Consider the following 14016-nt stretch of genomic DNA (forward strand, 5'->3'; position numbering starts at 1 on the left):
AAGTAGAAATAGTCAGTGTGGGTTTGGGGGGGGGTGGGGGGTGGGGGGGGGGGGGGTGGAGGAAATCAACTGTGGTAATCAGTTTTATTTTCAGCCAGCTTCATGTCTACAGCGGACATTTTCCGCCGTACCTCTACATCCTTTCATCACATCCTGGGTTTGCCTTTCGACAGATCAATGTCCGTGCGTGGTGAGATGGGAGGGGTTTTGGAAATGACAGAAATGTTCTCTCTCCGCTTTGCTGCTGAAGCATCCCATTAATACTGCGCGCAGCGCCGGCTTATCGCGATGTCTCACTGGCGACGCTCTCTCCATCGGATGTGAAACACCAGGCTGCTCTCTGGTCGGTTCTGTATCGGTGGGCTCGGTTGTTTTATCAGTAGAATGCGTCCCCCTCCTGTCGGTTCCGTGCGGGTCTCTCTGTGTCTCTGCCTTACGGTTTTTCTGCACCGAGTCTCTGCTGCTGGCTCTGAAGAAGCTGCTTATAAGGGTGAGGCGGTTTGTTTTAGGGGGCTATTTTATTTTTTTTTTTTTGCACGTTGGGGGATTCTTTTCCAGCGCATTTTCCTCTTCAGGATGTGGTGTCAAAATATGCATTTGTTGGAGATTGTTTTTAATTAAATAGACGAGAATGCAGCGTTGTCCTGTTTATCTCCCAATTCTTTTGTTATTCCCCTGCAGGAGAAAACAATCAGAACAGATTGAAAGGCGTCCTCGAACATATCCAGAGTTATGAGGTTACCTCTCCCGTGTGGCTGCATCCTCGTAGACACATCAGATCTGCCAACAAAGAGGTGTGTGTGTGTGTGTGTGTGTGTGTGTGTGTGTGTGTGTGTGTGTGTGAGAGAGAGAGAGAGAGAGAGAGAAATGTTGGATATTTACCCAAGTAACAAAACAGCTGAGATTTGTTCTCATGTGAAGCCAGTGTGCGTTGCTATGGCTGAATCTCTTCTGTTTTGTGTTTTCCAGCATCCGGCAGAGGTCCAGGTTCTGATCTCAGCCGAGGGCCAGCAGCTCAGAATACACCTGGAAAAAAACGAGTGAGTGTACCTTCAGGAAGACACAGCATCATTTTTTTTTTTTTTTTTACATTGGGGACATAAAGTTTAGTATATTTTATTGAGATTTTTGGTAACACTTTATTTGAAGGGGTGTGCATAAGACTAATATGAACATATTAAGACTGTCATGAACATAAAGAAGTCTTTATGAATGTTTCTGATAGTTGTCATGAAGTGTCATTCGGTAAATAATGACACTTTTAATGCAAAGTTGCTCTAAAAGTTGCATTGAAAGTCCATTAAAAATGCCAACTTTGCATTAAATTATCATAATTTACAAAATCATGCAAAGTTGGCTCACACCCTTTCAAATAAAGTGTTACCAGATTTTTTGGTGGCAGGCCAAAGTGTTAGATGATGTGCAAATTTATTTTACGAATCAAGATTTACGCCAGAAAACTTGCTAAGTGGTTGGGCGCTAGGGCAGTCATTCATCCAGCAGCCCCGTCGCGTTTTTGAGTTAGACAGGAAATTTGAAAATATCACTTGACAATTATGTGTTATTGAAAGATTGGAAGATTAACACCTGATNAACAACTATAAAGTCTTAAAAAAAATGCAAATATTTAAAAAAAATAAGCCATGCTTACCCTGCAGGGGGAACAAGTAAAGCCTGGTTTACTCGGATGCCCGTAAATAAAATCCAGTCTACAACAAATTACTTCCAGAAGTCATCAAATTAGTTTAATACAGTCCAAACATGAATAATGGATGGTAACTGACAGAGCACTATAATTCATTCATTCATCTAAAAATGCAAAGAGTAGGCACAATTGGCTGCTTGCCGAGATGGTGACCTTGGAAGAGCTGCAGAAACTCACAGCTCAGGAGGGAGAATCTAGTGCGCTCTCCCCAAAAGAGTGGCAAGAAGAAACTCACTGGTGACTGAAAAGCCATAAAAACTCCTTTTACGGTTTGCCACAAGCCACATAGTCAGCTGGTCAGATTGTTTAAATTAAACATTTTGGCTACATTCGATGTGCTAATGTGCGGTAGAGAACCTACACTGTGCATCACCGTGAATCCACAGGGTGAAACATGGTGGCAACATCATGCGGTGGGGAGGCTTTTCTTTCTTAGCGGCGAATAAGTCGGGTTCGACAATGTTATTTGATCCAAGGTAAAAGGTTATGGAGTCAGAGGTATTTTCTCCACTGCGTCTTCATCTCGGTTGTAGCCTGTTTAAGCCCAGATCAGCCTTCCGTTGCATCTTTAATTTATTACCCCTGCAGCTAATTTGCTCCACATTTATTTTGTAAGAGTGAAACTTTCTCTAAGTAACCCTAACGACAACCCAAGTACCACCAGTGGCACTTGAGAACCATAGGATTACGGCATCTCAGTCATCAGCGGGCCGACCTGCTTGCCCTTGTTTGTTTGACCAGATGTTAGCTGTGACATGGACGCGTTCACAAGGTCAGCGCCCCCGGTGGTGGGTGATGACGAGGGGGGGCGGAGGGAGGGGGGTCGTGGTGGACGACAGACACCCGATCCGTCCGCCTTGAGCTAACAGGAAGTGAGATTGTGCCTCTCCAGCGAACATCCTGCAATCTGATGTTGCGGTTCCTGTCCACTAACAATGAGACGATGGCAGAACGAGAGCCAAGTGTCTTGCCCCTCTTTAATAGAAAGTTTGCAGGGTAGGTCTGCGTTTTTTACGATAAACGAGCTGAGGTTTTATCACTTGGATTGGAGCCAGCAGACAAGTGGACAGCAGAGCCTTAATGAACGTCAGCCACGGAGTCTGCTTCTGCCCTCGAGTGTATTCCTCATTTGGATTCTCACAGAGCCGCGTCTCCAGCGAGTCTGGATGAACGTTCCTCCCTTACCCACCCGCCCCGAGGGATTTTCCCCTCCGCTCCGTCGACCCGGCAGGTGGTCTCACTGTGGGGGCCCCCCTCCCACCTCCCTCTGGGAGAAGGGATTTTCATCAATCACAACCTGTCCGACCATGTGTGGTCAGAAGACAGAGCGGGAAACGATGACTGATGAGGCGACGGGCGTGAGGTTTTGACATAGATTAGATAAAACTTGTACAGTGTGTTTCTCGGAACAGGATGGAGAAGGTGTTAATATACTCAAGAAATGATTACAAGCTGTTCCAAAAAAGAGGAAATACGATCTTTTTCTTGCAAAGATAAAACAGCATTTTGAAATCCTTCTTGTGCAATTTTCCTCTGTTCTGGGCCAGGAAACGATCTGAACATTTCAAGACATCCAGTTAGGTTTTGTCCTGATATATTTTTGCGTGTTCATAATAGCTCGAATGCTGCACTTCACTTAGAGACTGCACTTGCTTCATTACGCAAACATATTTAACAAAATTTACGCTCATCATAACTTCTAACACTTAATTGGATCCTTGAGAGTTTTATGGTGTCTTGCAGCCCATCTGCCTGGCATGCAGATTTACATTTAGTGCACTTTCACAGCGTAGCTTGCCAGCCCAGGCTGTTAAGCACCACGAGTCATCATTTTTACAACTTTTCTTTTTTAATTATGTTTGGGTTTGGAGCTTACTGTCTCCATCTTTGTAACAGCAAAATCTGTAGCTCAAATTTGACCTTACAAAGTTTTTTTTCTAAGTATTTATTCAGAGAATAGGAGGAAGTCGAGAGAAATGTTGTCTAAGAAGTGTTGCTTGAAGACCCATTAAACCGGCACCTTTCCCAGGGATTTAAAAGCGCTTTTTGCTGATTCCAGGCTGCTGAGTTTCACCATAGCGGGGCCTTGAAGATCTTTTAAGTTAATGCTAAACATGTGGTGATGTAGAAAGAAAGCTGAAATACTCCAGCAGCATTGATAGTTGAGTGTTATCGTCTACTGTTGGTTTGAGCATGAAGACAAAAGGAGTCACAGATCCACCATTTTATAATGAATGTTTACAGATAATGGTTAGTGATTTAGTTTGTAACGTGATCTAAGGAGAACAGCAAATGTTTTCTACTGAGAGGGAAAAAAATACCAAGTAAATATTTTATGCTCACAAACAACACCCCAGTTGTTTCTCTTCAATCCAAGATTTCAGTTCCTTGGTCCTTTTGACAAAACTTGCTTCCAGCAAATAGACCTTCTTTTTTTTGGCACCGTCATCAGTTTGCTTTGTCATGGCTCATGCATGTTGGATATCCTAGCTCTAATATATGGTGATATTTGGTCTTTAAATAAATATTTATTATTCATATCTGACTAATCTTTGCTGTTGGACAAAAGGCTTTTGAGGTGAAGAAAACCAACACTGATACTGCTGTTTACTAAAATATTGTGCTCCAATAATTCCAGGGTTTTTTTTACCCTTAATTGACAATATGTAGTTACTTTGAAACCAAAAATAGTTTCCTTTGTGTCATTTCAAACCAGTTTTCGCATTCTTCTTTGACTTTTGACGTCAACACGGTATTTCTGGAATACTCAGACCATCCCATCTCCCACCAACAACAAAACTCACTTGACTCCTCTTCCGTCCTCGTTCTGGTGCTTCGCTAGAACTCCAGCAAATCACCCTCACCACATCTAGATGCCTAAATGCATTGAGTGCTACAATAGTTCATGTTCAAGTTCCTACAGAACAATTCTGATGCTTTCTGGAAAGACCCTGTTTTTTGTTTTTCACTCTTTAATTTTAGCACTAGTATTATGTCCCCCCCCATCGCAAATCATTGTTTCACCCCTTTGTTTCCCAATAAAGACTCCCAAAGTACTTTTGATTCGTTTCTAGTGCTGAGACACAAATGGCTGTGAGACTAAAAGCTTGGCCGGGGAAGACTGCAGTTTGTGTCGGAGGGGGAAGATTAATGATTTTTCAGGAGCAGCCAGATGAAACGCTGCCAGTAAATACATGCCATGGTAGTATCCTGGCTGCATCTCTGTATCCTCTCTGCACCTAAAACTGTGTTACAAGGTCAGCAGATATATGGGAAACCCAAAGCAGCTGTGGAACGATCTCGATGTCATCCTTTTTATTTGTCTCTTGTGACGCTCCAAGGCTATCGTTCTCCAGCTGTCCTTCTTTTCTCCCGGCTTTACCTCATCTGTTCTTTAGCCAGTCGCAGCAACAAAACGTGAAGGAAAACATAGACATTAGTGTTTGTCGGCATTGGTTTTCTTTGTGGCCGGAGTCCAAACCTAATCCATTTCTGTCCTTCCCAGTCATTCTTCTCTGTGTGTGTGTGTGTGTGTGTCTGCATTAGCTTTTATCTAAATGAAAGGCCACGGCGCACTTGCGTCGGGCTGATTCGGTTAAGAGCAAGGCGAGGACCAGAGAGTGCAGGCTGACTCAGAGTGCAAGAAAGGTAATGCAACTACACAGCGAGATGGAGAGGAAGCGGTGTGAAAGGGCGTGTCATGGACCGGAGGGTTGAGCAAGGATGAGCTGAGAGGAAAAGTGTGACAGTTGGGGTCGGTTTGGGCGTGAGTTATATCTCTCTGGTTCAGACAGGACCCGTGTGGATACTACCTCTTCCTCCACTGCCTGACTTTCTCTATTCTTCAGCTTAGTGCCCTTCCTGCACATCATTAAGTGCATGAACCTGAATGTTGCACTCCCTAAGGAAACGCGGCCATTGTCTCTCCTCTTTGCTCTTTTCCTTCTCCTTCAGTCCGCCCTTATCTTGTCCCGTCCTCCACTGACCAGCTCGGAAACCGGAGTTTTCTCACCTCGCCTGACGCTCCCACGGGGCTCCAGTGTAAATAAACGAGCCCGGCAGCGAGGCTTAGGGAGTCGGCGGCCACACGCAGACAGATGACATCCGCAAGCTAACTTTTACAGACTCAGTGGTGAAAACAGATGCGGGATGTCATCTTTTTTTTTCGCCATCCTCCCTGTTCAGAAGCCTTTGCAGAAATGTAGTTTTTCTTTTTTGCTCTGCGTCAGCCATCTTTCTCCTGACCCCCTACCTCTGTGCAGTGATGTCATCTGATACTATGAGAGAATGCAACCCTCTGACCCTGTTGCATTACACCCCCTCGCTCCCCAACCCTGTCCCCACCCGTCACTATCTCCAAAGTACATTAGCATTACTCCCCCACTCCGTCTTTCTCCTGCCAATGTTGAACCGGCTCTTTGTTTCAGCTTCATTTGCTGGACAGCCCAGACTCCAGCAACATTGCTGTGCTAAATCACAGCATCTGTCCAAGCACTGGAAGGCATCCAGACGTCGTTGGCCAGCACATAGGACTTTTACAGTCTCACTTTGAAAGCCCTCGTGGTATTTACTGGAATGCAAATAAGCTAAAGGCTTTAGGTTTTTCTAAAGTCAATGGGATGCGTTTTAGGCTGATTGGCTCAAACTTGGCAGTGGAATGAGGTTCGCGGCGCCTGGCCATGCTTAGCTGTGCTGCTCCTAAAGTGTTTCATCCCTCGCAAATTTATTTTTCACATTTTATCACGGTTCAAACTTCTGTTTGTTTTAGTGGGATTTTATGTGCTAGATCAGTACAGTGAAGTGCATAGATACTAAGTGAAGTTATTTTTTGTCTTATCACACGTACAAGCCAGGATTTCTACTTATTCATATTAATAAGATATGTAAGATCAAAGGAGGATTTTATGTGTTAACACCAATTTGTAACCACATGAATATACTTTGATCAAAATCCTTGTTTTGCCATTACTGTGGCAACAATATGTCTCTTTTGGTTTTCTGTTTTGGTTAACTGAGTTTATCTTTACAAATCAGAATTATATTCTTAAACTCATCTGGCAGTGTTTGATACTTTTGTGAATATGACTTTGTAAAATTAGTAAAGTTGACCTTGTGCTTTTGGAGCGCACATGGTTGTTGAAAAGGAAAACAGTTTCTGTCACGCAGGTTCGTCGCCGCTGTTTATTCCAGTTTTTAATCACCAGTTGACGCCTCCCATCTGTCAGGAAATACTGAGACAAAATGAAACTGCGTTGATCACATCCTCTGTGATTTAGTGTGGCACTTTTACCTACTCTATTTAAGATACCGGTTAAAGGAATTAATCTATGTCACATCTCCTACTGATGATAAGAATGAGCATGCCAACCTTTGCATTCTGGTATGCAAATGACCATAAAGATAATGGAATATGTTATGTGTGCAGCTTTGATTGGATACATTTTTTAAATAAATTCTGCCAAACACCCTTAAGAACCGACAGGAGCTGCACCAGGGTGTAACAAATGTGTTGCTGGCGGTAGAGGCTAGTTGTATAGTTTCATAGATGGTGTGTTTTGACTATGTGTCACGCCGGGGCAGGTTATATAGCCATCAGTCTGCTAGTGTACACAAACGGTTATCCCCAAGGATTGGTATGTCAGAGTGGTTTTGCTCAGGCACAGAGCTGCTGATTGGCGTGTGAACAGAAGCAAGAATGGAGACGGAGTCATTTGTTTCTTTTTCAGACGACATAATTGCCCTTCATATAAAAGAGCTGCGAAGTAGCAGCAGAGCGAAGTTGAGTTTGTCGTTCATTCGGTCTCTGAAAACCACAGAGTCTTAAAGATAACCCGAGATCATGACGGGAATCTGAGTTCAAGAGGCTGCAAAACTAAAGAAAGGCCAGATGAGGTCAGGAGGTCAAATCCAAACACTGTGGGGGTTGCCCTGTTTGCGATGACAGTGACTGATCAGTTTTAAATCCTCTATGTGGGACGTGTGTAATTTTAGAGCCTCCTCTTTCTCTGTGGATGATGAAGTAGTCGTTTCTGTCTGTGACTTGCTTTGTTGAAGATTGCATCAACAGGCTGTCATTGTTTCAAGTGGCTGGCCTCCCTCAGGGCGTCTGACAGGGGACGGAAAAGACTTCCCTTCATTTGTCCCAATCACGCTTTAGAGAAACAGATATTTTGGGAGATCTCCTCACTTGCGTCCTTGTGAGATGCAATTTGTATGATATGCATTGTATGTAAAGCAAGCAGTGTGTTAATTTAGCAAATATACATATACGGCAGGAAACGAGAGGACACAGATCAAAGATGTCTGAATTTAGCTGTTGAAGTGGTCAGCCATTTTTAAGTGGTGTTTGGATTTCACTAGAAATGTTCATGGTAAACCATCAGACACTGTAGCCTGAGTTGACTAATACTGTGCTAATGTTCTCAGCTCATTGTATAGATTATCAGACTTGTTGATAATTCTTTAGCACAGTTACTCCTCTGTTAGCAGCACCAGTTGACAGAAAGGTACTTCTTAGCACTTTATACATTCAAACACGGCAACACCACAGTCCTTAAAAGACGTTGTACTGAACTGAATACATTGTTTACCCTATGATATACAAATGTTTACCAATGCATCATCACCACTACATCTTACGTAGAAGCCATATTGGAGGTTGAGGTTAGGTTGGAGATGGAACTCAATTGGGAAATGTTTTAGCAGTTATTCCCTCATTCAGAAGTGAGCTATTGATGTAGTGTCTGAATTTCAAATGGAATTAAACATTCCTCAAATGGTGCAGTAAACGTGAAGCACTTGTACAATAGATTGGTTGAAATGACCAATTATGACAAGCAGCCTGAGCTTTCTTAGCAATGCCATGCTAATGCTAATTCGGCTGAATTTATTAGCCTTATGTGCATTCGTACACTGTAGAAACACATTGTCTAACATTGATTTTCCAATAAGTACCGTATTTTTCGGTACTTTTTTCCCCTCATTTTGAATCATGCGGCTTACAGCCCGGTGCGGCTTTTCTGTGGATTTTTCTTCAACCACCAGGGGGCTCTTTAGCAGGAAGGGAATCATTGGAAGTCAAAATTGTAAATCAAAGAAGAAAGTGCTGATTTTCGTTTACAACAACATGCTAGCAGCTGGCACGAAGGAGAAATGTTTTCAAACTCATACCCCCTCATCATGGAACCCACATGAGAGGAGATACCAGCTGCAAATAGCCCGTTGCAGCTTGTAAGTTTTGTTGTTGTTGTTGTTTTTTTTACTTTGTGGGTGCGGCTTATAGTGAGGTGCGCTCTATAGTCCGGAAAATACAGTAGATACAAACAGGTTATAAGTGCAGCTACAAGCTTAGCTTGGAGTTTGAATTTAAAAGAAGCCCCCGTATTTCAATTGAATTACAACTTCAGAGAGATCTATAGTTGCTTAGCTTTTAGCTACGCTAAAGCTCAGAATGCTAGCTAACATTTGGTTCGTGTTAGTGAAAGGACAATTCATTTCCAAAGTCAGTTGTTTGATTAATTAAGCTAACTTCACCCGGTGTTTAAAACAACATCAATGTTGTCTTCCAGCTTTTGTGCTGCAGCACGAAACAGATACTGAATATTAAAAAAATAAAACTACAATACCTAATGCATTTCAGTCAAATTGGTCTGGGTCACGGCTGTCACTTGATTTGGTAAATGCATCTATCATTCTAATTGGAATTTGCTGGACTAATGATTAAAGGATTCTAAGTTCAATCTTAGGGGAGAAAAATACACTTGCAGAGGCAGAGCAAAAGAAAACCATCTGCAGGGCAGACAAAGTTTATGAATGAAAACAGGAAGGATGGATTGAGACACAGTTGGACGGAGCACTACAGGAAAAGAAGCATCAACGCTGATCTGAGTCCAAAGGCCCTTGCTGAAACACACACAAACACACACGCACGCACGCACGCGCACACACACACACGTGCACACACACACAAACACACACGCACGCATGCACACACGGAGATGCAGGATAAGACAAATGCAAGGCTTTACCCAAAGCAATGTTTTTTCAATGTCCAGACATCCATGCAACCTCCACTGATTTATCAGCCTCTGCGGTGGAGTCAGACTTGTTTAGCAATTGAGAAATGTTTTTATTGTAGAAAAAAATACATCTGGAACATGGGGAGCTAACTTCGTCCACAAAATGCTTTTTCACCATTGAGTTACACAATCCGGGCAGCAGGTGAAGGATTTCAGGAAAACATATATATAGATTTATTTAAACACTCATGACATCTTTTTTGTTCGTTACTATCTCAGATTTGCTTAAGAAAATCGTTAAAGCACTTTGGTTCAGTGAGGTTATCTCCCAGAATGAATAGTTTACAAGATTGAGATGCAATGTTCTCTTTCACTATCTTCGTTCCTTCAGCTGTTGCTTGTTAACCATTGCCCACGGTTCACGTTCACCCTTGAGATCTCTATATGTTTTGCTGCTCTGTGTCTCCAATGTTTACGTCCTCTTTGTGCTGACTGCCTCCAGACAGCTGCTGGCCCCTGGGTATCAGGAAATCTGGTACAGCCCTGATGGAGCTCGCTGGTCCGCTTCTCCTGCCAGCACCGTGAGTCTAAAGAAACAGTTTTATGCTCCTAAATCACACAGCAAAAAAACATTACAGCGCATTTCTGAGAAAAAAAAAAAAAAAAGGAAGATTCGATGTGAACCTGAGGAAATCAAGTGAAAATCAGCGTCGGTGTTAAATGCAAGAATGTTTCTTTCTGAAAATACATGCAAGAATGTTTCTTTCTGAAAATACAAGAACGTTACATTGAAAACAGAAAGCTGAGGGTTGAAACGAGACTTTGTTTTTCAGGAAAATTGTTTCTATCATGGCGAAGTTCTGGGCATTGAAGGCTCCAGTGTTGCTGTCAGCACTTGTTCAGGGATCAGGTAAAGAAAACCAACGTTTATTCACAGACTTTTATTTACTCGTGCATTGAACTCACAAAGCAGACTGCAGTAAATATATAGATTCACTCTCAAAGGCCGGGCTTTACAGCTTTGATGAAGGAGCAGAAATATTCATTAAATCTAGCAGATGGGAGGTTTTTAATTTATTTTGTTGTAGCAGGTTGCTGTAGTTTTCAGTTATATGACTTACTCGCAAAACAGAAATTATTTTATCATTTTTTTTTTTTTTCAGATGTTTGGTTCCTTGTTCACCCTAAAGTACCTGCATAATGCACTTTAAATGAAGGCACAAGCAGACTGGTTTGTCTGAATTTAGCAGGTATACTTTTGAATGTTCGCCTTTTTTTTTTTTACGAGTATTATCATAAGAGTTCATAGAATCAAATGTTAAAAAAAACAACTCTTCAGCCCGTAGAGAGAAATACATGTCGTCAGATTTGAGGCTGACAGAAAAAACATGTTTCCTTAACTAACAACAGGAAGATCTGAGTGGAATCTATTACCAGTATCTGTTAATCTATTACCTGTAATTGATTAGGTTATGCTGTGATAATGTTTGAGTATTCTAACTGTAGATGTGCCATCATCGTATCTTGATGATAGAAACTTTTACAATCACCTTTTTTTTTCTTTTTTTAATACAGATATGCATCTCAGTAAATTAAAATAGAGTAGCTAAAAAACTTAGTTTTTATATGCATTTATTTTATTTGGAGTGATATTTTTGAAGCATCTATTAAGAGTGTGGCTTACAGTAAATTTTTCTAGTCTTTAAATTTTATATTGTTTTATATTAAAATTTTAGGGTTGGTTTTTTTATCATTGATTTGAGATGTCCCACCTTGATTTTAGGATTTTACCAATCAGCGTTGTGGATTCCCACAGTGCTGTGAAAATCCACCTCTTTTTTTTCTTTTTCTAATTATCAGACTGACTAATCATTCAGAAGTAGAAAATGCCCATTTTACTGCTTTTTGGAATCATGAAATTCAAATTGAAATGAACCTGTAGTGTCTAAATGGAGTCTGGATGAAACACTGAACAGATAACCCAGTCCTTATTTGTCAAGTGCAAGAGTTACAGATTTTGAAATAGAGCTGATCTAAACAAATCCAGATGCCAAACTAAAGCTGTGAAGCGGTGCTACTCCTCTCTCTATTTCAGTACTGTATACATTTGTGTCTTGTGGAACTTAAAAATATAACTACTAGGAAAGTAGTTTTAAAAAAAAATTCTCTGTATTTAAATTTCCACAAACTATAAAAACCACAGGTTGAAAAAATAGAGTCTTGACAAGTTTGGTGATTCTGAATGAAAACCATGTAGGACCCGCGTACATAGATAACGACAAATGTCTAACGTTGACAACAAAACTGAGACTACTCAATATATAAATAAATATAAGCATATTTGGTATGCAAGAGGGGACATTTCTGAGAAGCTTGTCTGTGAATTGAATAATTGTGCTGCAAAAAAAAAGAAAAAAAAACACTGCGCAAACACTTATACTGTGATAATGTTGGGGCCAAACGCTTATGCAGTGCGTCTAATCTCTCATGCAGTCCTTTGAGTCAGTAGGTTATTGGCTCTAAAATAGGTTCATCCAGTGCAGCTTAGTGTTTTGTTGTTGTGTTTTTTTTTTCTCCTCCTGCGGCTTCAGAGCTGCTGATGTTTCCCGCTGGAGGCCCTTTCAGCCGAGGAGGAACCCTGCCACAAATCAAGTGTTTATGCTTGGCCGTACATCTGGAGGGAAAGCGAAGGAGTACATCTCCATGTCGATTCTTTTCAGGAATGCAAACAAATCAAAAGCGGGACGCCGATGTGTGGGCGCCCGACTTCAGCAGATGTTCTCTGCAGATGCGCGACCCTGCTGTTGTTGTACGCATTGCTTATGCGGAGAAGCCGAGAGGATTGTGCTTCGGCTGCGTCGGTCCCAGCTGATCTTTATTTGTCAACAGCAGGAGGCATGCACTTCTCTGTCCTGACAACACGTAAAGTTGTCAAAGTGAAAGAAACCAAAATGAAATCTACTGGGGTTTTTTTTCCCTCTGTTTCAGCTGAAAATGTATTACTTGTGAAAATGTAAAGCAGTAGAAAGAAATGGGTTTATTATTGGCACTCTTTCCAAATCAAGGAAGCGAACTGATTTCCGTGATGATGTATGACTTTACGTGTCGTTTCCTCAGGGGACTGATCTCTCTGAACGAAAGCGTGAGCTACCTAGTAGAGCCTCTTCCCGATTCCACCGGTGCCCGGCAGCATGCTGTCTTCAGAGCGGAGAGTCTCCGTCTGCCCGAGGGGAGCTGCACACATCACTATGGCGATGAGGAGCATCGGGGCAGGCTTAATGACTTCATCCGAGGAACGGCGTCTCCACGGATTGGGAGGGTGGGTTGCCATCTTAATGAGAACCAAAACTTTAAAGTGGCTTTCATAAATGTTCCTAACCCTTAAACGTGTTCAGAACAACAAACTTTAACGTATTTTACTGAGAATATGCCAACGAAAAGTAGCTGACTCAGAGGAATGCAGACAAAGCAAAGAGGGACACTCATGTAAGTTCTTCTGACCTGTTGCTGCCACCTCTAGAGATAAAGCTACTACTTTGTGTTGCGCTGACACGTAAAATTCTAATAAAGCAAGTGAAAGTTTGTGGTTACGATGTGACAAAATGTAAATAAAATGTTCAAGGGGTGTATGACACTGTTAACTCATTCAACCGTCTTTATATGCAGGAGAAAAGGGAGGTGATGCAGAACATGAAATATGTGGAGCTTCTGTTGGTTGCAGACAGAGCTGAGGTAAGGAAACAGGTTGGGAGATGTCCATATATGGTCGCATTTTATCAGATGCTAATTGTGGTTTTGCATCTTTAAACATAGGAGTTGGAGAAGTATATGTGGAATTCACACGTGTTTATTAATATATCAGTACATGATTAGATTATATATAAATTTCCATCTTACATGGTTGCTGTTAAATTTTTAGTTGGTAAACATGAACTAATGAACACATTGCACCGACTATTTCTATTTAGACACATCTCTGAGAAATTCCCCCTGTCATAACTAAGATGGATTTAATCAGAAAAGCAGCACATGCATCACTTATGTGTTTATTGTGGTTCGTGTTGCGTTGCAGTTCGAGAGCCACGATAGGAGTTTAGACAAGACAAGACAGAAGCTACTGGGAGCAGCCAACTTGGTTGACAAGGTAGCGTCTCGTTTGAAACGTCATTAAACACACAAGATGTCAGATTTAGATTCAGTGCACCTGTTTGTTGTCTTCACCCCCCCCCCCCCAAAAACCCCCCCAAAATAAAAAAAATTTTTAATTTATGGGAGGACTAAAATAATGAAGAG

The 14016-nt window shown here is 41.7% G+C and overlaps 1 protein-coding gene across 1 annotated transcript; it reads left to right on the plus strand.

Moving 5' to 3' along the window:
- Positions 1-61: 61 nt before the first annotated feature.
- LOC106943347 (disintegrin and metalloproteinase domain-containing protein 19-like) lies at positions 62-13901 on the plus strand. Its single transcript, XM_015026654.1, has 8 exons — positions 62-490; positions 682-794; positions 970-1040; positions 10226-10304; positions 10557-10633; positions 12841-13042; positions 13390-13455; positions 13796-13901. The coding sequence occupies exons 1-8, from the start codon at positions 385-387 to the stop codon at positions 13892-13894; spliced, it is 813 nt and encodes a 270-aa protein (XP_014882140.1). The 5' UTR covers positions 62-384; the 3' UTR covers positions 13895-13901.
- The last annotated feature ends 115 nt before the right edge of the window (positions 13902-14016 follow it).

Source organism: Poecilia latipinna, unplaced genomic scaffold (assembly GCF_001443285.1).
Source record: "Poecilia latipinna isolate Pla-1442-1.1 unplaced genomic scaffold, P_latipinna-1.0 Scaffold5177, whole genome shotgun sequence".
NCBI classification, from domain to species: Eukaryota; Metazoa; Chordata; class Actinopteri; order Cyprinodontiformes; family Poeciliidae; genus Poecilia; species Poecilia latipinna.